At 40.9% G+C, this 27,401-nt stretch overlaps 1 protein-coding gene across 1 annotated transcript; it reads left to right on the top strand.

Annotated features, from left to right (window-relative positions):
• On the top strand, positions 1 to 27,401 carry LOC117530634 (germ cell-specific gene 1-like protein). Its single transcript, XM_034193516.1, has 5 exons — positions 1 to 40; positions 83 to 408; positions 8,313 to 8,360; positions 9,429 to 9,646; positions 27,186 to 27,401. Exons 2-5 carry the CDS (start codon positions 108 to 110, stop codon positions 27,399 to 27,401), a joined length of 783 nt encoding a protein of 260 aa, XP_034049407.1. The 5' UTR covers positions 1 to 40; positions 83 to 107.

Here is a 27,401-nt window from a genome sequence, read left to right as displayed (position 1 = left end):
GGAGACGTTAACGGGAATAACCGGATTATGAAGGTCTGAGGGGGCGACGAGTCCACACGAGCCGGTGCCGTAGGAGCCGTAGGATTAGGGTCCGTCGCCGTTCCGTGATGGGGATAGACCGGCGGCGGAGAGCGTCGCTGGCTCTCACCTTGAACCTGGCGGCCCTGCTGCTCGCCGTGTCTGCGCTCACCACCAGCCACTGGTGCGAGGGGACGCGCAAAGTGGTGAAGCCGCTGTGCACCGGCCCGGTGAGCGCCAAACCGGCGTTCTGCATCCTGTTCAACAGCTCCGCCGTCAACGACTCGCGGCTCGTGCACTACATCTGGGAGACCGGAGAGGACAAATACGTGATGAGGAAGTTTCACACCGGAATCTGGTTCTCCTGCGAGCAGAACCTCAACATGTCCGGTGAGTTCGGAGCGGGGCGCGCGGGCGGGGGCGTGCGTCAGCAAAGAGAATAGAAGAAAAGATTTGATCTTAAACCTGCAAAAAAATAATAATAATTCATCTTTATGAGTCATCATTTTAGTCCATTTTTGGCCGATTGTCCAACTTTTTGGTGCACTTTGTGCTCTGAAAAAATGCGCGTAAAGTGTTTGGTTTTCTGTTTGTTTGGGGGGTTACTTGATATGACTTCATATTTTGACTTCTTTGTGATTTCATTATGGCGTAACTAATCGATCACAAATATTTTATTGATCAATATGAGCTTTTGATCAAACCTGGAGCCACATAACAGTGATGAATGTGTTTGTTTTTTGTCTGTTCTGTGGAGGGTGTTTCCTGTGTTTTGCTTGACCTTTGACTATGTTCCAAAAATTAATCACATTGAGGCACTGACCCAAATATATTTCAACCATGTTTGATTAAAATCCATCCAAGTTTTTTGTTTGTTTGTTTGTTTGTTTGTTTTTTGTTTTTTTAACACAGTAAGTCAATTTTATAGTCTTTACTTTACAAAGGTCCTTCAACAAAACTCACAAAGAGCTCGATGACCAACAGGATCCAGATTATAAAGTACTTGTAAAAAAAGAAAAGGAAAAGCTGTTGGTGCAGATGGTCAGTCTCAGCCCAGTCTCATGTTTTTTTTTTTTTTTGTTTGTTTTTTTCATCCTCCAGTCACAACATAATTCAAATTTTTGTGACGGTGTTTTTTAACTCACTATTACTAACCCTACTCCTTCCCATAACCCTAACCATAACCCCCCCCCCCCCCCCCTGCACTTTTCATTACATGCACCCATCATGGAATGAATTAGAATAAATTTGTGCTCCCATGACGAAAATTTTGCACTTTTTGTCACAATATGACAAACCAATAGATTAATGTATATTTTGTGCATTATTTTCTTAAAAAGTAAGCACAGTGGGGGGGAAATCCACAATGAAAATAAAAAAATAACATTGAAAGCTCAAGCTTGTGAGCCGTGCCAGTTCAGCAGCTCAGCTGCCACACACACTAACCTTAACCATAACCCACACATAAAACCCTGGGTGATGAACCATGACCCTTTGTTGCAGGTTACTGTCCTTCTGAACTTGAGATTTTCTGATTGTTCCATTCGAATAACTGAAACCTGTCAGCAGACAAAAGTCGATTAAAAAGCAATGCTTTACTGGTTTCTATCAGAGCGTGAAACCCCTTTAGATCTGCCTCTCTGCAGGTCTCTACCTCATTTTGGGAACAAACTCTGAAGGATAGGAACAGAATTACTGTTTTTCAGGAGATATTCTTTGTTTGCTTTAGTGTTTGAGAACAATGGTCTCAAAACGGCACTGGAACAAGGGGAACAGTGTCCTGGACTTTTAACAGTGGGGCAGAAAAAAAAACATTAAAATTTATAGCAATACTGCATCACCATGAATTGGCAGTACAGCCACTTTCATATAGTTCTATTATGAAGCTGCCATCATTCTGATTATAAATGAAATCCACCAGTAGGTGACTCAAAGTTTAACAGTTTTGCAGTTTTATGTCCATGAAATTGGCAGATTTATCCACAGAACCACTGGCCAAGTTCTGTCTTCCCATGTGGGTCAATTGAATGAGAAAAGTTTTACTTGAAAAACCCTAAACACTGGGCTCAGTGCCAATCCAGGTATTTTACAGTTGATTTTCATTCAAATGTTTTACATGACCAAATTGAAAACTGCAGCTCAGGTCTCTAAACATGGACTGCTGACATACTGTGCCTCATTCGCTGCACTATACAACCACCTCAGTCCTGATTAACCATCAACCTGACTGACCACCGCTCCAGCCCAACCTACTGACGGTAGTCACCCATCATCTGTCCTTTTATCGTCTGTTGAAGTCCTCATGATCTGCGTACTGGATCATGCTCAGGGAAGAGCACCACCTCATAGGACAAGCTCCCAAAGACATGAATGTCAGTGCAGAGATAAGTAGATCCCTCTCTAACTTCAACACTTTCAGCATATCCAGATGCACTGCTGATGGCTGAGTCCAGCAAGTCATTGAAAGCCTGGATCTTAGTTTTGTTCCATGACAGTCGCAAAGTCTGACACTCAAAACTCCTCAAGTGCTGCAATCAGCCCATCTACTGATTCCGTATAGATCACAGCATCATCTGCAAAGTCAGAGTCAGTGAACTTCTCCTCACCTATAAAGGCATCTGAATTATGGGACTCCGCAGCCCCACTCAACATAAAGTCCATGCAAGTGATGTTCAGCAGTGAATTGTTGCTCCCACAAATTCTCAGAATGTCTCATAAAACAACATGACTAGTTGACTCAGATGCTTTATGAAAATCATCATAGACCAGCCCAGTCTCACGTTTTTTTTTTCATCCTCCCATCATGAAATGATTCAAATTTTCGTGACAGGGTTCTTTTTTTAACTCGCTATTACTAACCCTACTCCTTCCCCTAACCATAACCAAACCACCTGACCCCCCCCCCCCCCCCCCCCGCTGCACTTTTAATTACCCGTCACGGAATGAATTAGAATAAATTTGTGCTCCCATGTTGAAAATTTTGCACTTTCATGTCAATATGACAAACCAATTAATCTATTGGTTATGTATATTTCATGCTGCTGAATCATGACATGCCGTGAGACTGGGTTGCATAGGCAGCAAAGAAGATATGTTGCTATTCATGCTTTGGTTCAGTAAGTACTCACAGAACTAGGATACGGTCGAGGGTTGACTTCTTGAGTGGGAAGCCAGACTGCACCACTCACTGAGCAACAAGTAGCTGGTGTCGAATCCTATTTATAATAGCCTTTAGTTGCTGCATTTTTATTGGAGTCTGACCAACACGATGGCTCAGCAATCTGTGTTCGTGTGGGTCACATAACATCAAATATGTTGTCCATTGCAAAAGTCTTATATTAAGTAACAGTAGATGCTGTGGTGTGCACATGTGCTACACTGAGTTCATGTCCTTTGTTAGATTCACCCCCAGAGAAGTGCTGTGTTAAAAGTGAGTTCCACATACAGAAAAACATGCATCTTATACTCTGGTGCAACTTATCCTCTGGAAACATGGTACATGGTGGCCAAGTAGTTAGTGCGCTTGGTTTCAGTGCAGAAAGTTCCCAATTCAAACCCCACCCCTGCCACATTTCTCCATGTAATGTGGAGTTGCGTCAGGAAGGGCATCCAGTGTAAAACTGCCCAATCATCATGCAGGTCCACCTCGGATCTGCTGTGGTGAAAACAAGGGAGCAGCCGAAGGGTCTTACTTAAAGAGAGTTTTTCAGACTGAAAAAAACTGATTAATTTGTGAAGTTTGTAACCCAGTTATTAAATTAACAAATATGACAAACATGAGATACAGTGTTGAAAAAACATGGAATAGTTTAGCCCCACCCCCAATAAAAATAAAATAAACAATTTGACCTTGAGCTTTGCCTAAACATTTAAAGCTGAGGTCACCAACCTTGCTCTGGGGGATCCCTGCCCCAGAATCTATCTGCAGCAGCCACAGCTGATTGGTCAAGTCTGGTGTTTCCTCACTCTTGATTAGCTGAAAAAGCAGGTGGAGCAGGAAAAGCTGAGAAAACATGCAGGAGGAAGGCTGGTGAGTCCTTCAGGGGAAATTCTGGAGTCGACCTTCATCCACAGACAAAGTGTGGTGGAATATAACAAGGTACAAAGGAAGAGGGGAACAGACAAATACAGAAATTACAGCCTCTGCTCTCACCTGGTTTAGTTCTTACCTCAGAGAGCGGAGCTTTTCTGAGCAGCTGGGCCACTTTTCTTCAGATGTGGACCCACTGACCTGTGGAGTCCCTCAAAGGTCCATTCTAGTTCCTATTCTTTTCCTTTTGTACATGTTGCCTCTCGGCGGTATCTTTAGAAAATACCAAATATCTTTCCATTGCTTTGCAGATGATGTCCAAATTTACCTGCCACTAAGATCGTTAGGCAGTGACCCAATGCAGCCATTATTGGGTTCTGAGTGAGGTCAAATCTTGGATAAGTGCTAACCTATTAAATCTTAATGAATCCAAGGCAGAGGTTATCCTGTTTGGGGGGAGCACTTCCACAGCCTGCTCTGCTGATGTCCTGGGTCCCCTGGGTTCCAACATTCACTCCTGTGTGAGGAACCTTGGGGTGATTTTTGACAGCCATCTTAACCTTGAGAAGGTTATCCACACCTTCATCACAAGTAGACTACTGGTAGATTATTGTAACTCTCTGTACGTTGGCTTAGGTCAAACTTCTTTAAACCGTCCCCAGCTTAATCAGAACGCTGCTGCACATCTTCTTTCAGGAAAGAAAATGTCAGACCACATTACACCGGTCTTGGCTACTCTTCACTGGCTGTCGGTCCGTTACCGGGTCGATTTTAACCCCTTAACGCCCATCGTCGCATATATGCTACAATCTCTGACTCAAATATGCAAACTTACCAAACTGACCTGTATGCCTGTTGTCGCAAATTTGCAACATAACATCATTATTATTATTATAACATTATAACATAATGTCATTACCTGAATACCCAATATTACTATCTAGTTTTTGTGCAAAAGTGAAATTAATAATCTCAACATTATTTACCATCTACTTAAAGGCAAAAACACACACAAAACATTTTTTTATATACAGCTATATAAATTCGGGCGTTAAGGGGTTAAACTTCTTTTAATTGTTTTTAAAGCCCTCAATGGTGTGGCCCCAGTGTTTCTTTTGGAGCTTCTTCTGGAGGTCTTCTGACCAGCTGTTGCTGGAGGTGCCTAAAACCAGATTAAAGCAGAGAGGTGACAGAGTCTTTGCATCGGCTGCTCGCAGGCTCTGCAATCCTCTCCCCTTTAATATTAGATCATCCCTGTCCCTACAGACTTTTAAATCCTCTTTAAAAACCTGTTTTTTGTTCTCTGTCGTTTCCTAAATGAGTAATTACATCTCTGTTTCACCATAATATTTCTTCTGTTTTTCCTGTTGCTTAATGCTGACAAATTATACCTTATTTGTAGTCTTTTGGTAGCATGGCCTAAGCAGAGGGTCACCTCTTTGAGTCTGGTCTGCTTGAGGTTTCTTCTTCAAGATCATCAGAGGGAGTTTTTCTTTACAACTGTTGCCTCTGTTCCTGCTCTAGGGGTTGATAAGGTTAGACTTTACTTATGCATTGCACCTGAGGCAGCTTTGCTTTAATTTGGCTCTATGTAAATAAAATAAAATAAATTAAATTAATTCCTACTACTTTTTACTCTTTATTTTACTTTGTCTTTTATTTGCTTTATGCCTGTTGTAATTTTATTGTTATTCTTAATTAATTTACTTACAACCCCAATTCCAATGAAGTTGGGACGTTGTGTAAAGTGTAAATAAAAACAGAATACAATGATTTGCAAATCCTCTTTAACCTATATTTAATTGAATACACCAAGATATTTAATGTTCAAACTGATAGACTTTTTCATTTTTGTGCAAATATTTACTCATTTTGAAATGAATGTCTGCAACACATTTCAAAAAAGTTGAGACGGGGCAACAAAAGACTTGTAAAGTTGATGAATGCTCAAAGAACACCTAATTGGAAACAGGTAAGTGTCATGATTGAGTATAAATGGAGCATCCTCAAAAGGCTGAGCCCTTCACAAGAAAAGATGGGTGAGGATCACCACTTTGCGAACAACTGCATGAAAAAATAGTCCAACAGTTTAAGAACAATGTTTCTCATGTTCAGTTGCAAGGAATTTAGGGATTCCATCATCTACAGTCCATAAATATCAGAAGATTCAGAGAATCTGGAGTACTTTCTACATGTAAGCAGCAAAGCTGAAAACCAACATTGAATGCCCTAGACCTTCGATCCCTCAGGCGGCACTGCATTAAAAACTGACATCATTGTGTAAAGGATCTTATCACGTGGGCTCAAAAAGTTGAGACGGGGCAATAAAAGACTTGTAAAGTTGATGAATGCTCAAAGAACACCTAATTGGAAACAGGTGAGTGTCATGATTGGGTATAAATGGAGCATCCTCAAAAGGCTCAGCCCTTCACAAGAAAAGATGGGGTGAGGATCACCACTTTGTGAACAACTCCGTGAAAAAATAGTCCAACAGTTTAAGAACAATGTTTCTCAATGTTCAGTTGCAAGGAATTTAGGGATTCCATCATCTACAGTCCATAATATAATCAGAAGATTCAGAGAATCTGGAGAACTTTCTATACATAAGCAGCAAACCTGAAAACCAACATTGAATGCCCATGACCTTCGATCCCTCAGGCGGCACTGCATTAAAAACTGACATCATTGTGTAAAGGATCTTACCATGTGGGCTCAGGAACACTTCAGAAAACCATTGTCAGTTAACACAGTTCGTCGCTAATAGTGCAAGTTAAAACTCTACCATGCAAATCAAAAGCAATACATCCAACATCCAGAAACGCCGCCGCCTTCTCTGGGGCCGAGCTCATTTGAAATGGACAAACACAAGTGGAAAAGTGTGCTGTGGTCTGATGAGTCCATGTTTGAATTGTTTTTGGAAATCATGGACGTCGTGTCCTCCGGACAAAAGAGGAAAAAGACCATCCAGATTGTTACCAGCGCAAAGTTCAAAGGCCAACATCTGTGATGGTATGGTGGTATGTTAGTGCCCATGGCATGGGCAACTTACACATCTATGATGGCACCATCAATGCTGAAAGGTTTTGGAGCAACACATGCTGCCATCCAAGCAACGTCTTTTTCAGGGACGTCCCTGCTTATTTCAGCAAGACAATGCCAAGCCACATTCTGCACGTGTTACAACAGCGTGGCTTCATAGTAAAAGAGTGCGGGTACTAGACTGGCCTGTCTGCAGCCCATTGAAAATGTGTGGTGCATTATGAAGCGCAAAATACGACAACGGAGACCCCGGACTGTTGAACAACTGAAGTCGTACATCAAGCAAGAATGGGAAAGAATTCCACCTACAAAGCTTCAACAATTAGTGTCCTCAGTTCCCAAACACTTATTGAGTGTTGTTAGAAGAAAAGGTGATGTAACACAGTGGTAAACATACCACTGTCCCAGCTTTTTTGAAATGTGTTGCAGGCATCCATTTCAAAATGAGCAAATATTTGCACAAAAACAATAAAGTCTTTCAGTTTGAACATTAAACATCTTGTCTTTGTGATGTATTCAATTGAATGTAGGTTGAAGAGGATTTGCAAATCATTGTATTCTGTCCCAACTTCATTGGAATTGGGGTTGTACGATTGGGGGCAACTTGGTGCCCATTTTTTAATTATGTACAGCACTTTGGTCGACTGCTGTCGTTTTAAACGCGCTTTAGAAATAAAGATTGAGTTGAGCTGAGAAACTCAGATGATAGTGTGATATGGTGAGGTGTGACACAGACCGCACTCTACTTACTCACATGCCTCATCCAGCCCTCAGGCCTCGTGTTTGGGACTCCTGTCATAGAGGTAAAAAGAAACACTTGTAATATTCAGTGATTTATTTACTTATTTGTGTGTGTGTGTGTGTGTGTGTGTGTGTGTGTGTGTGTGTGTGTGTGTGTGTGTGTGTGTGTGTGTGTGTGTGTGTGTGTGTGTGTGTGTTTCCACTGAGAACTGTTTGGCTAAACTACCCATAGAACAGTGTCCAGAACACCGTTGGAGACCCGGTTTACCTGCCGGTTATCACAGAAATGCAATGAAATCCCCTCACAATTTGGCTTAATTTGTCATTTTTACACCACAGCTCGATCATTTGCAAACTGAGCTGAAGCAGGTTAGCTGTGGAGCATCTCAGTCTGGATGGTTATAGGAGTGAAGCTGAAGTCTCATTTATCAGCAGGTTGCAGTTGTAGGTGCTGCTGATGAGTTTAATTTGCATTCTGTTGCAGGTGAATTGTGCAGAAATTTCCTGTACGTCGCACCCGCCAACGAAAGAGGTAAGTCTTTGACTTATGACAGTGATCGTGCACCAACATTGTCACTGAGCAGTTCTGACTCTTTGGCTTCAGTTCATGGTCGTCTTAGTGGTATTCGATAAACAAGGTTGGGTAGGATTACTTTGAAATGTAATCCATAAATAATCAGATTACAAGTAATCCAAATGTATGCACATACATACATGTAATCCACATGTATTCTTTCAAAGTAATCCTACCCAACCTTGTCGATAAACATGGAATAACAGTTAAATTATTATAAATTATTGAGAAATGCAAGTAATTTATTAATTCACAAATGCCAACAATCTCATGGCTCCATATGTTCTCATGAGAATATGCTGATTTTTGTTTTGTAAAATTGCCATTTTTGTTGGGGGGGGGACATTGGTTTGACTCAGACAAACACATGAAGATGCTACATTTAACTTTGGGGATGTGCTATGTCCTTTTCTTTGTGTTATATATTAAACTAATTATTTTCAATGAAAAAAATTATTAGTCATTACTTTAAAAAAACTTAAAATAATTCATGCTTAAGAGTAAATCACACAGATACTCAATGAGGTTACATTTGAAGTTGCGTTCAGAAATCAGTGGGAGGAGCTTCAGTGTTGAGTTGCAATGACACTTCTGCACCGACAACAATAATCTTCATAACGAGAGGAAAAAAAAAAACGACATTAAACGAGGACGTCAGTGGACACATTCAGTTTCAGCAGGTTTGTCATCCTTGTGATCCATTTGTCATTGTTATTGCCTGAGCTTCATAAACTGAAGAAATCAAGTCAAACACACACACAGAGATCTGGATGCTGTATTGTGTTGTATGACTGCGTCTTTGTGCCTGGAGGTTAATGTTACGGATGGCAGATTCACCCATCTAACACTGGTGGCTCCCTTTTTTGCAGCAGCACCCCCCCCACCCCCACCCCTCCCCGCCTCTCTTTTCCATATTCTATCTCAAACCTCCACCCTCCATCTGACCCCGACACCACCGCTGTCATTTCCACATCCATGCACAACCCCCCAACACCAGATTAATAATTCACTGCTGTCCCTCCCCAGGAGTGCTCTGGTTGTGCATTGTTGCAGAGTGCCTGTACATTCTCCTCCTGGCCACCGGAGGCATCCTAATGTCACTAGAGGTGTGTCACATTGGCAACGTTATCAACGGCCTCAAGCTCAATGCCTTTGCCGCCATCTTCACTGTGCTCTCAGGTGAGGTTTGTTCCCGCTGCAGATGGTGCTGGTTCAAGGAATTTAAAGGTTGTTTTTGTTTCCGTGTACGTCCTTGAGGTTTTTATACCATAAAGCCTCTTTCTTCTTCTTCTTCTTCTTCTTCTGCAAATAAACTGCTTTTGATAAACTGGTACACTCAAAAAAACTGACTCATTGGATTCAATTTCCATTTAATAAATATTTGTAGCCCCAACTCAAATAAAGCACATCCATGCAAGATAATTTAATTTAGTTGGGACTACATGTATGTATTAGATGGAAATCCTGCATATAATTGAGTTCATCCAATGAGCTATTTTTTGAGAGACAATAAAAGCACAACATAAAAATAATATTTTATTTAAGTAAAAATGTTTTATTATTTAAAGATGTTATTTAAGATGGGGTTTTAGGAGAAGGTGGGGGGGTGATAGTGACCAGATCATATTCTCAACTTTACAATCCCATGATCCTTTGCATGAGTGGAGGGGTTCCGGTCCCACGGTAATGTGGTATCGCATGGAAATTTCTTGCTTCCTCGCAGTTATTGGGAAATAAGGACCTTCTGGAACGTTAATATCAATGGCACGTAATCTGAGTGTGATTCATTGTAGGAATTGATTTTTTTTTTAAGAAAATTTTCTGTATAGAAATATTAACATATGTTTGAATGCCTTTAAAACCACATTTCATGCTGGTTTGTGAGGGATTTTTTTTCCCCTTGTGCGTGGCGAGTGGTGACGCCATTTTTGTCATTTACAACAGGTGAGTTGAACCGGAACCCCTCCAGCGCGCGGTTGATGGGACCCTGAAAGACTCTATACATCATCATCATCATGATTGTACTATATGTTTTCAGTCCTGTGTATCTGTATTTTTGTGCTTGCCAACAGTATAACTCATTACATGACCTTTGACCTTGGGTGAGCTTGAAAGGTCAAACTTAAGGTCTTAAATATTTTAACTCCATACTGTTTGTAACCAGTAGGGTTTAAACACAGCAGATGGTTTTCTGTGTTAGTCAAAGACAAAGTGGTTCTGTTTCAGACAGAATTGGTCAAATGCAAAAAGGTCACATGGAAGCAAATATGACATAATCAAGATCAGAATCAAGCATAAGGTGGGTACTGCGCTCTGATGGTGAGTGTCATCTTCACAGCGGTACTGAGAATGACTCCACCTACTCAGCAGAAGTCTGCTGAAGTACTTCTCAGACAACCTGAGATATTCCAACCTCAGTGAGCCGAAGGAGGCATAGAGTTCAGGGTGGAGTCTCGGATAAGATTCTCCCCGTCTGACCTTGACTCCAGACTCGGTACCCAGACCGTGAGGCTGCTTTGATCTGGTTGCCATGTCCAGAAGACAAAGATGAAACTCCACCCTTGCTGGATGAATCTCTCTCATATTTTGCTTTACATGCTCGCTGCTTTTTACTCTTATGACATGTATGTTAACATGTAGAATACTGCAAGAGAGAAACCAGAGTTCAAAGAACAGACAACAAAATGCTTATTTCATGAGTTTTCAGTGCAGGTTCTCTAAAGTATCATCAGACGGACTGACAGTTTAGTTGTTGCCTCAGTAATCTGTTAATATCACATTTACTTTTTAAAGCCCAAAATATCCAGATATCTGCTTTTAGTCCTACAAATGAGGAGTTTTGCAGTCACCTTCTTCTCTTCTTCTTTTGGCTGCTCCCATTAGGGGTCGCCACGCACATCAGTCGTTTCCATTTACCCTGTCCTCTGTGTCTTCCTCTGTCTCACCAACCACCTGCATGTCCTCTCTCAGCACATCCAAAACCTCCTCTTTGGTCTCCCTCTTCTCCTCCTGCCTGGTGGCTCCATCCTCAGCATCCTTCTCCCTATATACCCTGGGTCCCTCCTCTGCACATGTCCAAACCATCTCAATCTCGCCTCTCTGACTTTGTCTCCAAACCGTCCCACCTGAGCTGTCCCTCTGAATTTCATTCCTATCCTGTCCATTCTCATCACTGCCTAAGAGAATCACACATCTTCAGCTCTGCCTCCTGTCTTTTTGTTAGTGCCACTGTCTCTAACCATACAACATAGCTGGTCTCACTACTGTTTTGTAGACTTTCCCCTTCATCTTGCTGATATTCTTGGGTCAAAATCACTCCTGCCACCTTTCTCCACCACTCCACCCTTTGGTAAATCTGTCTGCAGTAGGCAGTTCTCAAAACTGACTCTGCAAAAAGGGCAATAGTGAGGGAAGCCACCAAGACCCCCAGACAGCTGTGAAAGCAGTGTCGGATTCTGTGGTTGTGACTGGAGAGACTTTGCACACTGCTGCACCACTGGTTCTACAGCTTCATGGTGGAGTGGCAAATAAAGGACTTTCCCTAATAAGAAAACATGAAATTTCACATGCAGTTTGCCAGAAGGCACATGGGAGACTAGCCTAGATTTGATCTTTTTCTTGAATTAAAAAAACCTTCACTGACTGTTTACATTTGAGATGCAGCATGTGATGGGTCACTGTCGGTAACAGACGTGACAGTTCAGTTTCTTCCTGGAGTCTGAAAAGTATTAAAGTCCAGAGAGGAAACTTTTACGCCTGTTGTTTTCTAAATATGACTTTTCTCTCACCGATTCATTTTATGTCCTTGGAGTATTTTTTCCCAACACATGAACCCCCACAGCTTTAATATTTTGGCATTTTGGAGCAGTGTTATAAACAAAAACAAAGAAAAAGCTGATGTAAATAATTTCATCATTAAATGCGATTCAGCCTCAGGACCTGCAGGAGAAGCTGGAATAATGTATTTTTAACCATCCTCAGAGTCAAATAAAGTGCCACTGCACTGTTTTGTTGACAATAAACACAGTGCAAATATCACCTGGCTGACATGCTGCCACTGGCAGAGGATTAAAGCTGATGTACTTCTGGCCTTCAGCACCGAATGTGCTGACAGCTGCTGTTTGCTGGAAAGAATTTTTGTTGATGCTGCAGTGACGGTGAGGAGGCGATACGTCTGTCACACAGACACTGTCTTCATTATGTTTCCTTCCCTTGACTGGGAAAGAAAGCAAAGAGAGGCACAAAATCCACAACTAAAGAAACGGATGGTGTGTCGTGTGAAAGTAACTCATTAAGTGTCGATGTTTCATCTGTGATTCATCTGTTAAGATTCATATCGATTATGACAGCCAAACAAAGTGCTGTTAAAAAGGAGATTTTAGGGTGAAATATTCCACATATACTGATTACAAAAAGTGTTTCAATACTTTGACCCAAATGAACCACTTGTGTCAGAAAATGACACACTGATTTCAGATGCTTGAAACATAAAATGAAACTGTTATGAAACAAAAGGCAACCAAAGCTGCATCACAGAGTCCAACATGAAACATCCAAGATCTTAGTCAGGTGACCTATTTTCACCTTTATACTCTCTCACACACACCACACACGAGCAACTCCAGGCTCTGCCTTCGGCGACCTCCATAAAAAAAGATTCGGTGCAAACATACAAACGAAATTTACCGTATTTGCATTGCTCAAAAAATTCTAAATCATAGTTGCTTTTTTTAACACTGTTCAATGTTATGAAATGCTCAAAAGAATAAACAAAATAATTGCTTCAAAAATGATTCATGGTTTTTAAAAGGTTCAAAATGTTCCATGAATGAAGTGCTTCTGAAAGTGATTCACTATTTAGAAATGCTCAAAATGCTGAAAGAAATCATTTCTTTTTGGAATTATTCAGTGTAAAACACTCAAAGGAATGGAACAAGTGCTTCAGAAATTGATTCAACATTTTGAAAGGTTCAGATATTCATGAAATGCTCAAAAAGAATAAATGCAATAATTTATTAAAAATGAATAATGTTGAAAGACTCAAAATATTTAATGAATGAATTGCTTCAGTGAATAAATTAGTGTTATGAAATGCTCAAAACACTGACTAAATTTCATTTGAAAATGATTCAGTGTTATGAAATGCTGAAAAGAATGAATGGAATAATCACTTCAAAAAATGATGCAACATTCTGTAATGCTCAGAACATTCAATGAACAACTTTCTTCAGGATATATAAGTGACTCTTTTGAAACTCTTCAACCACCATAAATGAAACAGTTGTGTTAGAAAATGATTTGGCTTCTTGTTTGAAATACTCAAAATGCTAAATTTATGAAAGATCAGAAAATGAATGTTTCAAAATACTTATAAATAATAATACAACCTAAATGCAAAAACCTTCAGAAAATGATTCTATTTCAAAACACTAAATGAAACTAAGACTTGTTCTTCCAAACTGCTCCTTTTCATTCAATGGTTTGTAATGTTTTGTTAATTTTGCTTTTCTGTTTTTCTTTTAAATGAATGAAATAAATCCTCAATTAAAAAAAAAAAAACAATTGCTTGAGAAATGGGTCTGCTTTTTGAAACACTGCTTCAGAAAAGAGAATCTGTTTCGAAGAACCTGCTTTGCTCCCCAATGTTAAAAGATGAGTCACTTGATTTGAATTATTTGTGTTTTGAGAAAAAAACTAGGCACTTAACGTCAGTTTTTTTCAATCGTTAATATTTAAATATACTTGTGGCGTACTTCTAAAATCGATGTGAAACAAGTTCTTGATTTAGCTGTGAGAAACTGTCTTTTACGTGAAGAGCTGATTTACGGTCAAAGTGTGGAGAGAGCAATCCATCAACCCGACTGAACCTCAACCAAGAGCTTCGTTCACACACGAAACCATCATTTGCAATTTTAGCCGGGTTAAAGTGCTCATCATTTGCGCGGGCTTCTTCGCCAACTGTACGGTTTTAGAGAGATTAATCTGTGAATATTAAGAAATAAGACACAGCAAATATTAGAACCTGCTTCTCTGTTAAAACACAGAACACGTATCCTTTTACTGCTGCCTTTGATTGGCTCTGTGCGAGTATGCTAACTGAACATTTGGGCTTTCTTGCTTTGAGCTAGAAAAAAAAACTGAGTATGACCTCCTTTACCTCAAACAAAAGTTACACTTTTTAGCCCGAGGCGTTCGGTGATGTCAACATCTTTGCAGGACGAAGGTCCAAGTCTTTAAGTCCTGCTGCTGTGTGATTGTGAGACTTGGATGCTAATCAAGTGAGCTAACAGCGTGAAGCTAAACTATCTTTTCATATAACTTTGAAAACACTTCTAAATATAGGTCAGCTAACTTCAAGACAGTAAACCTTTTTTTTGTAATTAAAGTTTAACATTCAATTCAAACCTGCTTGTTATACGCTAATCTAATTTACGTGCATCTTGATCATCTGATCTTGGCGTGTTTACACTCCAGCTTGGACAGATTTTCTGCTCTTTCAGTCTGTTTTTCATGGTTTTAGAACCAAAATACCAAAGTCAAATTTATATCATAAAACTTAGCAGTTAGCGGTAGCTGCAGCTGAATGCTTTGGCAGTTTATGGGCGTTATCACAGTTAACTGATTAGCGGTTATCAGAGCTAACTCTCAGGTTTGCAGTAACCGCCAAGTCTTTGGTACCAGGAATTTTGTAGAATTTGTGCCACTGGAATGACTTTGGGTCAACGAGCAGTTTCTTGGTGAGACTCAGATCGGGGGGGGATCGGATGGTTGCGTGATGATGGAGCATCAGTGACATCATTTTAGTCATGTGGCACACTTCTCTGGGCTTGATCCAGCAACGCGGTCTCAGCATTGAGGGCCCCAGCGGCTGGCAAAGGTCATGGTCACCCCTTTGAGTCTGGTCTGCTTGAACCCCTTTGAGTCTGGTCTGCTTGAGGTTTCTTCCTCAGAGGGAGTTTTTCCTTACCACTGTTGCTCTGGGGGTTGGTAAGGTTAGACCTTACCTGTGTGAAGCGCTTTGAAGGAACTCTGTTGTGATTTGGCGCTATATAAATGAAAATAAATTGAAATTGAAATTATGATTACTAATATTCAGAGAGACGTGCAAAACATTGTTTTGACCTTTTTATCATAGACTACTTTAGTCTGATATTAAATAATTTCTCATCTAGTTTTGGACGCGTGCTCACGGAAGTATCATTTTTCAGCCATTTGTTTTTCACATCAAAAAGCTAACGATGCCTGATGAATATTAACTGTTGCCGCTCTAATCATCCGCTACACTGTCTGACTTTTGATTCTCACTAATGTGACCGTCACCGTCATCAAGCAGCCAACCAGGTGTTCTGATCTCATATACAGTGTCCTCCAAAAGTATTTCACACATTTTAATTTGTTTATGGCATTTTAAATTGGAAAAAGTAAATACAGCTTCTGAATGTAAAAATACCTATAATTATCTTTCTCAAACTCAAAGAAAATCTCTACAACTTGATATAAATTAATTAAAATATAAAAGTCAAGATGATCGGTTGCATAAGTAATGGAACACTGGTATAATACCTGTAAATAATCAGTTTTATTCAGACAAGTCAGGGGATGGATACATGAACATTTCCAAGTCACTGAATATGTCTTGGATGGTAAATCTGTGTGGAGTAGCAATGGCAGCTGTTTTGCCAATAGATTTCCCTGCCTCGTCCAGTGCAGACATTCAAATGAACAGTCGGAAAATTACTACAATTCCACAATAATCATTTAACGTCCTTCTCAAAATCAGCAGTTTCATAGATAAAGTTATCCATTTACAGCTGTATTAGACCTCATTCATACTTTGGAAAGGAACCGTATCAAATACAACACTCAAGTTCTTGAGCAAGAAACATTTCACCATTTGACACCAATTACACATAGTACACCAAATTGTACATATGACAATGTTCACACCACCTTCCAAAAAAAGAGACGGAATGAAAGAGGTGGTGTGTTTGTGTGTGTGAGAGAAAGAGAAAGAGAGAGACAGAGAGAGAGAGAGAGAAAATTAAGGTAATAATATGCATGAACATTACTGAGTGGAATGGAGGCAAGATAAAGAAGCTAGAATAACTTAAAATTTAAAAAATTTGCCTAACTAATAACACCAAAACCTTTAAATTAAATTGGATAAAATTAATTAACAGTGTAGAGGACAAAGCAAGTAAACAAACCTCTTAATTAAATGCTTTGCTAAACTTGACTTAGTCTGACTATAAGTGTCTTGTGTGAACTCAGTTGTGGCTGAGTTAGAATTTCTTTAAAAAACAAACAAACATGCAAATTGCTATTTTAGGTTTGGGGTTTTTTTGTTTGTTTGTTTGTTTTTTAAACTGTGCAAATCATTTGTTTTAAGCTGTGGAATACCCCAAAGAATATTTCACTTCTGCGGGCTGATCCTCATGATGTGTAAACTGAAATCAAGTTGAAACTACTCCAAAATTTTGTGACCAAAATGCCACCATGGCTGCAGCCTTGAACACTGTTACAAACAGCCCCAGTCTCCCCTAACTGTTATAACTGGTCCGCTGTACCAATAAAGATCACAGCTTTGACCCCCTAAAACAAACAAACAAACAGAAAATCACTTATTTGTTTTATCTTAAATTTTCATCCTCATTTCCACACCAGGAGCAACATTCGGGAGTAAATCCTAACAGCTCGTGAGATGAAGTGGGATCCAAAGGGGAATCCGCAGCTGAAACCCACCGAGACATAGCGAACACGAGGAGCAGCAATCATAAAGTCCCAAAGTTCTTCAACTTACTTCAGCAAACACACAGAGACAAAAAATAAATATAACCCAAACGTCGGTGGGGTTTCGGTTTCCACCCAAACTATTACATTTTTGCCAAATATTTATTATATTTCCTTAGCAACCACACACAATTGGTCCATGGGTGCCAATTCTGTCACCCACAAGATATTAAATTTGGTGATTCTGATTGGCCAAATATTTATTATCTTCCTTAGCAACATACCCAATTGATCATTTCGCTGCACTTCAAGGGGCGGATGAGTGAGCGCCCAAGAAGAGAAATGATACGTTCTGTGCTTCTGTCAGTGGAAATGCACTGTTGAATGAGGGTCACTTGGTGGAAATGTTGTTTAAATAATTCAGATTACATGTAGGCACACACTATTAAGTAAAACTGACATTGGTAATACTTTTTAAAAATATTTATTTTATGTTTTAGAATTTTTCCCCTCCATATCTGGGAGGGTGGCACCCCAGCGTCCCGTGTGGGCCAGCCGCCACTGTGGGGTAGACAGTTCTCAAAAACTGAGTGACTGTGCAAGAAGGAGAAGAGTGAGGAAAGCCACCAAGACACCCCAGAAGAAGTTAGAGGCTTCTGTCACTGTGACTGGAGAAATTGTGCACAGTGCATGTTTTGTATCCCCAGTTATACAGCTTCATGATGAAGTGATATAGAGGAGGATGTTCTTAAAAAGAAGACCTGAAAGTTCAGCTACAGCTATTTGCCAGAAGGTACTTCTTGCACAGTCACTCCATTTTTGAGAACTGTCTACACAGATTTACCATAGAGTGGCATAGTGTTTCTATATTTTTATAATTGATGTAAATAAAGTCACATATTCAGTGACTTGGAAATGTTCATGTATCCATCCCCTGACTTGTCTGAAGAAAACTGGCAATAAAACTGACTATTTACAGGCATTACTATACCAAAGGGGCTGATTACTTATGCAACAAAACATTTTGGCTTTTATATGTTTAATTAATTTATATCAAGTTGTAGAGATTTGCTTTGAGTTTGAGTTTAAGGAAGATAATTATAGATACAGTTGTATGCAAAAGTGTGGGCACTCCTGATAATTTTCATGATTTTCCTTTATAAATCATTGGTTGTCTGGATCAGCAATTTCAGTTAAATATATCATATAGCAGACAAACACAGTGATATTTGAGAAGTGAAATGAAGTTTCTAGTATTTACAGAAAGTGTGCAATAATTATTTAAACAAAATGGGGCAGGTACATAAATTTGGGCACCCTTGTCATAGATTTGAATACATTTACCACTAATTATTGGAACAGAAAATTGGTTTGGTAAGCTCATTGACCCTTGACCTCCTTACACAGGTGAATCCAATCATGAGAAAGGGTATTTAAGGTGGCCATTTGCAAATGTTTCCCCTCTTTGATGAATGAGTTTTAGGATTTACAGAAAATATACAATAATTCTTTAAAGAAAATTAGGCAGGTGCATAAATTTGGGCACCCCAACAGAAAAAAATACATCAATATTTAGTAGATCCTCCTTTTACAGAAATAACAGCCTCTAAATGCTTCCTATAGCTTCTATGGAGTCTGATTCTGGTTGAAGGTATTTTATTTTATACAGTTGTATGCAAAAGTGTGGGCACTCCTGATAATTTTCATGATTTTCCTTTATAAATCATTGGTTGTCTGGATCAGAAATTTCAGTTAAATATATCATATAGCAGACAAACACACTGATATTTGAGAAGTGAAATGAAGTTTCTAGTATTTACAGAAAGTGTGCAATAATTATTTAAACAAAATTGGGCAGGTGCATAAATTTGGGTACCCTTGTCATTTTAATGATTTGAATACATTTAGCACTATTATTTAAACACAAAATTGGTTTGGTAAGCTCATTGACCCTTGACCTCCTTACACAGGTGAATCCAATCATGAGAAAGGGTATTTAAGGTGGCCATTTGCAAATGTTTCCCCTCTTTGCATCTCTAATAATGAGTGACAACATGGGAGCCTCTAAACAACTCTCAAATGACCAGAAAACAAAATTTGTTCAACATCATGGTTTAGGGGAAGGATACAAAAAGCTATCTCAGAGATTTCAGCTGTAATTTTCCACTGTGTGGAACATAGTGAAGAAATGGAAGACCACAGGCACAGTACTAGTTGAGGCCCGAAGTGGCAGGCCAAGAAAAATCTCAGATAGGCTGAAGCGAAGGATGGTGACAACAGTCATAGTCAACCCACAGACCTGCTCCAAACACCTACAACATTATCTTGCTGCAGATAGTGTCTCTGTGCATCATTCAACTATACAGCGCACTTTGCACAAAGAGATGCTGTATGATGCTGTAATGCACAGGAAGTCTTTTCTGCGTACACGCCACAAACAGAGTTGCTTGAGGTATGCTAAAGCACATTTAGACAAGCCAGCTTCATTTTGGAATAAGGTGCTGTGGACTGATGAAACTAAAATTTAGAATAAAAAATTTAGTTATTTGGACATAACAAGGGGTGGAAAAAGAACACAGCATTCCAAGAAAAACACTTGCTACCTACAGTAAAATTTGGTGGTGGATCCATCATGCTGTGGGGCTGTGTGGCCAGTGCAGGTACTGGGAATCTTGTTAAAGTTGAGGGTTACATGGATTCCAGTCAAGATCAGATTCTTGAGTACAATGTTCAAGAGTCGTGACAAAGTTGAAGTTGCGTCGAGGCTGGATCTTTCTACAAGACAACGATCCTAAACACTGCTCAAAATCTAAGGCATTCATGCAGAGGAACTAGTACAATGTTCTGGAATGGCTATCTCAGTCCCCAGACCTGAATATTATTGAAAATCTCTGGTGTGATTTAAGCTGGCTGTCTGTGCTCAGAAACCCAACAAACCTGAGATGTTTTGTAAAGAAGAAATGGTCCAAAATACCTTCAGCCAGAATCCAGACTCTCATTAGAAGCTATAGGAAGCATTTAGAGGCTGTTATTTCTGTAAAAGGAGGATCTACTAAATATTGATATATTTTTTCTGTTGGGGTGCCCAAATTTATGCACTTGCCTAATTTTCTTTAAAGAATTATTGGCATATTTTCCTGTAAATCCTATAAACTTCATTTCAAAGAGGGGAAACATTTGCAAATGGCCACCTAAATACCCTTTCTCATGATTGGATTCACCTGGTGTAAGGAGTCAAGGGTCAATGAGCTTACCAAACCAATTTTCTGTTCCAATAATTAGTGGTAAATGTATTCAAATCTATGACAAGGGTGCCCAAATTTATGTACCTGCCCTATTTTGTTTAAATAATTATTGCACACTTTCTGTAAATACTAGAAACTTTATTTCACTTCTCAATGTGTTTGTGTGCTATATGATATATTTAACTGAAATTGCTGATCCAAACAACCAATGATTTATAAAGGAAAATCATAGAAATCATCAGGGTGACCAAACTTTTACAAACAACTGTATTTTTGTATTGAGAAGCCTGATTTACTTCTTCCATTTGAAATGGCATAAACAAATTAAAATGTGTTAAATACCAATGGGCTGAATACTTTTGGCCGGCTCTGTAATTTCCACCTTGGAACTCGTCTTTGCTCCCTCACTCACTCCCGGCTGATATGTCACAGATGCATATTGCTCCAGTCTCAGAGGCATAATCCTCGTCTTTTCCATCATGCTTTGGCCTCACCGGCGATAACAGGCTGGGTTAGATTTTTCCTCCCAGTCTTTGCTTCCCTGTTACTCTCTATCTGCCAAGTAATTGGCAAGTGTGTCCCGCCACCTGAGACTCCCCTTTTAACCCCCCCCCACCAAAAAAAATAAAAGAAGAGCCAAAAGGATGGGGATGAGATTCTTTTCGCCACAAAATCACTTCTTTGAAATCTAGGCCAAGGAGCCTTCTATTGAGTATTGCACTTTTTCAGTTAGTGCATGCAGTGGTACGGTGTCATCTGTGTACGAACTAAAAAACATTGATGAGTCTTGATCTGATTTGGAGCAAATTTGGTGGAATGATTGAGGAGTCAGGCAGGAACAAAGTGATTTAATTTGGATAAAAATAGTGAGTTAAAAGTCAAGGTCAAATGCCAAGGTCAAAATTCAGGCCCAATGCTTAAAGCAGGGGTCACCAGGCTGGAGGTCACCTGGCCTACATGTTCTCCCTGTGTACCTGCTGCAACCACCACTGACTGATTAGTCAAGCTTAGTGTTTCCAACTCTTCAAGACGAAAGAGTTGGAAACACGCTATCACTGGTTAATTGCTTTGAAATTGATTTGATGGAATGTATGAGTTTGTTTTCTGTCACCCCTAATTAGGAGGGTTTTTTTTAATTAAACAAATATGCAGATGTCCATTTATTGCTTTGAGTTTGGAATAACAGGAACTAGGGGTGGGCGGTGCACCAGTTTCAGAGTCATCACCGGTGTGACTGTGGCCACATTATGGATTGTGTATATACTTTCAACACCATGATGGATCTTTTTTTAATTTCACCCAAGGAAATAACAAAAAATAATGCTTGTAATCCATTAATTTTGAAATCAATAATCAACCCAATTCTGTTGAGCTCTACACATGAGGTGAATTACCTGTTAAATACTTTTTTCATAGATATATTAATTATAAAATCATTTTCAAATGGAGATCTATTGTACTTAGTCATGGAAATGGTTCAAATGTGATTCTGTTGTGTGAACCAGTGGGCGTTTGCGCTGTACACTCCGTTAAGCATTAACAGTCATTAAGTAAAACAGCCGTGGGATAGTTAAATGTAAAACTGTAAAAATATCATTTAAAAAAAATTTAATGCCTTAATTCATGAAGTTTTCATACCATATTTAAATTTGAAAGGGCGGATTTAAAAATGAAGGACAGAGAGCTGGCACACAACCACAATATAAATGTATAGTATGTATGTTTCCATCTGCAAAATATAGCGAGGATCCACCCCATCCTTTCTATGGCTGATGCTGAGACCCTGATTTATGCTTTTGTTTCTTCTAGACTAGATTATTGTAATGTTCCTATTTTCAGGGTTACTGCAGTCCAGCAATAGGGGTCTTCAGCTGGTTCAGAACGCTGCCGCCAGACTTTGACACGTAGCAGAAGATCTGAACATATCACACCCATTTTCCCTGTCTCTGTGAGAGCAGATTTTAAGGTTTTGTTATTGACTTATAAAGTTGTTCATAGGACTGGCGTCATCTTATCTGGCTGATCTGGTGGAACCTTATGTGCCGCCCGGGCTTCGAGGTCAGAGAGGATGTGGGGCTTCTCTTTGTTCCCAGGGTGAAGAAGAAGTCAGCGGGTCAAAGAGCTTTATCTTATCGTGCACCCACTCTGTGGAACAGTCTTTCCTGCGACCGTGGAGGCAGTCAGAGTCCGTGGACATTTTTAAGTCAAGACATAAAACCCATTTTTATTCTCTTTCTTGTGAATAGTTTTTATTTTTTATGTGTTTTATTCTTTTACTTCTGTTTTTAATTATGTGTTTGAATTTTTTATTCATTTTTAATTATTTAATTAATTTTTATATTGAATTGTTCTTTGTGAGGCGGCTTGAGATGGCTTTTATTTTGATTTGGCGCATTATAAGATGATTAAATTGATTAAATTACAAGTAAACATCTGCCTGAAATGGTGTTTTTTGCTATGTATTACTTCATCATATGACTTCATTATGAGGTCATTCATACCAATCAATCACAAATTTTTTGGTGATTTGATATTTGCTTTAGGATCATCCATCTAGGCTTTGTGATTGTTGAGATCCACACACACACACACCAAAAAAAAGTGTTTTCCAGACCCAGTTATCCTTGACCTTGATCTATGAACTTTGGACAAAAACTACTCCAAATCTAACCACCTCTTGATATCTATCCGAGTAATATTCCACCAAGTTTGAAGGAAATCCACACAAGGTAATAGTAAAAAGTCTAGGATAACTGTTCCTCAATATTGCTGGCAGTTTCCACGCTTACGGGATAGTGGGAAGCCCTTTTTTTTTTTAGGTTTATTTTCTACAAGCCCTCTGGTGGCTGAAAAAGTCCGATGCGGGATGCACAAGACCTGTTACACTTGGGGCAAATGAACACTTGAGTAGGCTGGGCATGTGCTGCTGCCTCTCTTTCTGTCTTTGGGCGCTTATTGGCGTGAGGCCTCACTTCTTTCTGCCTCAAACTTCAGGCTGGCGGATTTGATGCTGGAACGCCAGCTGAGTCTATCTGTAGCTAGATGCTGCCATGACTGATGCTGAATGCCTGCAAGGGAGAGCTGTTTCTTCAGCATGATTAGCTGTTCTGTGATCTTAGTGTGGGACAGAAGGCGCCGCATTTTAAACAGACTTTCCTTGGTTCTGAAGCGGATATACACTCAACAAAAATATAAACGCAACACTTTTGGTTTTGCTCCCATTTTGTATGAGATGAACTCAAAGATCTAAAACTTTTTCCACATACACAATATCACCATTTCCCTCAAATATTGTTCACAAACCAGTCTAAATCTGTGATAGTGAGCACTTCTCCTTTGCTTAGATAATCCATCCCACCTCACAGGTGTGCCATACCAAGATGCTGATTAGACACCATGATTAGTGCACAGGTGTGCCTTAGACTGCCCACAATAAAAGGCCAGTCTGAAAGGTGCAGTTTTATCACACAGCACAATGCCACAGATGTCGCAAGATTTGAGGGAGCGTGCAATTGGCATGCTGACAGCAGGAATGTCAACCAGAGCTTGTTGCTCGTGTATTGAATGTTCATTTCTCTACCATAAGCCGTCTCCAAAGGCGTTTCAGAGAATTGGCAGTACATCCAACCAGCCTCACAACCGCAGACCATGTGTAACCACACCAGCCCAGGACCTCCACATCCAGCATGTTCACCTCCAAGATCGTCTGAGAACCAGCCACTCAGACAGCTGCTGAAACAATCGGTTGCATAACCAAAGAATTTCTGCACAAACTGTCAGAAACCGTCTCAGGGAAGCTCATCTGCATGCTTGTCGTCCTCATCGGGGTCTCGACCTGACTCCGGTTCGTCGTCGTAACCGACTTGAGTGGGCAAATGCTCAGGGCAGATGGCAGACAGCGTGTGTGGCGTCATGTGGGTGAGCGGTTTTCTGATGTCAATGTTGTGGATCGAGTGGCCCATGGTGGCGGTGGGGTTATGGTATGGGCAGGCGTCTGTTTTGGACGAAGAACACAGGTGCATTTTATTGATGGCATTTTGAATGCACAGAGATACTGTGACGAGATCCTGAGGCCCATTGTTGTGCCATACATCCAAGAACATCACCTCATGTTGCAGCAGGATAATGCACGGCCCCATCTTGCAAGGATCTGTACACAATTCTTGGAAGCTGAAAATGTCCCAGTTCTTGCATGGCCGGCATACTCACCGGACATGTCACCCATTGAGCATGTTTGGGATGCTCTGGACCGGCGTATACGACAGCGTGTACCAGTTCCTGCCAATATCCAGCAACTTCGCACAGCCATTGAAGAGGAGTGGACCAACATTCCACAGGCCACAATTGACAACCTGATCAACTCTATGCAAAGGAGATGTGTTGCACTGCATGAGGCAAATGGTGGTCACACCAGATACTGACTGGTATCCCCCCCCAATAAAACAAAACTGCACCTTTCAGAGTGGCCTTTTATTGTGGGCAGTCTAAGGCACACCTGTGTACTAATCATGGTGTCTAATCAGCATCTTGGTATGGCACACCTGTGAGGTGGGATGGATTATCTCAGCAAAGGAGAAGTGCTTACTATCACAGATTTAGACTGGTTTGTGAACAATATTTGAGGGAATGGTGATATTGGTGTATGTGGAAAAAGTTTTAGATCTTTGAGTTCATCTCATACAAAATGGGAGCAAAACCAAAGTGTTGCGTTTATATTTTGTTGAGTGTAGATGCCGTCTGTCAAGTCTTCTTTGGCCTCATGAAGCATCATGCTGAAGAAGATGGAGAACAGAGTGGGCGCAAGGATGCAACCTTGTTTGACACCATTTGAGATGGGGAAGCTGCCGGACAGAGTCCCGTTGTACTTTACTTGTCCCATCTGGCCTTCATGCAGCTGGCGGATGATGGTGAGGAGCTTTGGAGGGCAGCCAAGGCGTGCAAGAATCTTCCACAAACCCTCACGACTGACCATATCAAAAGCCTTGGTTAGGTCTATGAAGGCTGCATAAAGGGCCATGTTCTGTTCTCTGCACTTCTCCTGGATCTGTCTCAGGACGAAGATCATGTCGGTGGTTCCCCTGTTGGCCCGAAATCCGCACTGACTCTTGGGAGTATTTTCATGCGCTATGGTAGGGGTAAGCCTGTTGAGCAGCACTCGAGCCAAAATCTTACCTGCTATTGAGAGGAGAGTGATGCCCCGGTAATTAGAACAGTCGGACTTGTCGCCCTTGTTCTTGTACAGGGAGACAATGACCCCATCCTGAAGGTCATGTGGAACCATTTCCTTTTCCCAGCAACTGGAGAAGAGAATCTGAAGCTTGTTGAGGACTGCCTCACCTCCATTTTGGTACACCTCTGCTGGGATGCCATCTATGCCAGGAGATTTCCCTGGATTCAGCTGCGTGGTGGCCTTTCGGATCTCTTCAAGTGTTGGGGGGTCATAAAGTTCCCATTTCACCTCCACCTGGGGAATCTTCTCGATTGACTCTTGCACAGTGCGCTTGTCACTGAAGAGGTTTTCAAAGTGTTCTGACCAACGCTGCATAATGGTTTCCTTGTCCGTCAGAAGGGTGGAGCCGTCTGAGGAGCGCAGGGGTGCTTGCACTTGATGTGCTGGCCCATGGATGGTCTTAAGGGCTTCATAAAAGGAGCGCATGTCTCCGGCATCAGCATGTTGTTGTGTCTTCTCCGCAAAAGCTAGCCACCAGTCGTTCTGCAGTATGCGGAGCTTGCATTGCAGTGTGGAGCAGACATTTCTGTAAGCTGTCTTGGCAGAGTGGTCATCAGGTTTAGCTAAAAGAGTCTTGTGGCATGCATGTTTCTTTTCTAGTAGTTCCTGGATCTGTGCATCAGACTCATGAAACCAGTCTTTATTTTTCCTGGCTGAGAAGCCCACTACTTCTGCTGCCGTCTCCTGAAGGATGGTCTTTAATCTCATCCACTGTTGTTCAGGTCGTCAGGCAGGCCTTCTTCTCCACCCAGTCTCTCCTCTAGTTTGGGCCTGGAACTCCATTTTTGTGTCTATATCTTGCAGCTTGTGGACTTGTAGCTTCTTAAACTGTGGGCTTTTCTTCTAAGGAGGAGGCTTGAAAGTGAAACCAATCTTGGAACGGACCAAGCGATGATCCGTATAGCAATCCGCACTAGGCATCACCCTGGTAGTAGTACGTCTCTTCTATCACGCTGTCGCGTCAGAACGTAGTCCAGAAGGTGCCAGTGTTTGGAGCGTGGGTGTTCCTCAAATAAGATCATTATTAAAGGGGTCATATGAGGTAAAAATCAGTGATGCTGTGATTTAATAATTCACAGTTCAAAAATTTGAGGTCACAGTGTGCACCCCTAATAGGAACATTGTCTTCTACTATATGAGGTGTGACCACAGTGGAAGGTCTGCTTGTATTCTTGTACTAAACTGGGTTTGGGAGTATTTGTTTGCCTCAGAGGAACAATTCTAGGAAAGATTTCTAAAGCCAATACACTCGTTTAGAGGGTCGGGGACTTTTCACCCACCAACAGCCCATAGGAGCAGCACATTTACAGGTTGATTAATGACACGGTGAGCTGACGCCGTATAAGAGCCTGAGCCGCGGCAGAAAGGACTAATGACTCCCACAAAGTGTCTGACAGGACGGCAGCGGCGAGCGTCTCCATCAGCCGGGGAGGTAACAACTCAGTGATGCACTCTGGATGTCACCGTCGGCTTTAAGTCACATTTCAGGCAGGATGAGTTTCTTGGGAGGGATTAGTTCATTAGGATGACAATGTCACTGGACAATAATGGTGACAGCGTGATTCTTGGCTCAAACAGCCCATGCTTGCAAAACGTTTGTCCACTGCACCAAAGGTGAGAAACGTGAGACTTTGGGGGAACGGGGAACGATGGAGTGGTAACGAGCAGCTGGAGGGGAGGGGAGGAGGGGGCGAGGATGACGGGACGGGCGGGGATGACGGGACGGGCAAGGATGACGGGACGGGCAATGATGATGGGACGGGCTCCGTGGCGCTGGTCAACCGGTGGCGATAG

The sequence above is a fragment of the Thalassophryne amazonica genome, chromosome 18 (assembly GCF_902500255.1).
Source record: "Thalassophryne amazonica chromosome 18, fThaAma1.1, whole genome shotgun sequence".
In the NCBI taxonomy this organism is placed as follows: domain Eukaryota; kingdom Metazoa; phylum Chordata; class Actinopteri; order Batrachoidiformes; family Batrachoididae; genus Thalassophryne; species Thalassophryne amazonica.
Note: the sequence above shows the minus strand (reverse complement) of the source record. Positions and strands in the feature narration are given on the sequence as shown.

Coding starts and splice junctions, on each gene's coding strand:
- LOC117530634 (XM_034193516.1), top strand. CDS start 108: ATGGGGATAGACCGGCGGCGGAGAGCGTCGCTGGCTCTCACCTTGAAC. Junction 409..8,312: donor GCAGAACCTCAACATGTCCG/GTGAGTTCGGAG, acceptor ATTCTGTTGCAG/GTGAATTGTGCAGAAATTTC. Junction 9,647..27,185: donor AAGGTTGTTTTTGTTTCCGT/GTACGTCCTTGA, acceptor TGGCTCAAACAG/CCCATGCTTGCAAAACGTTT.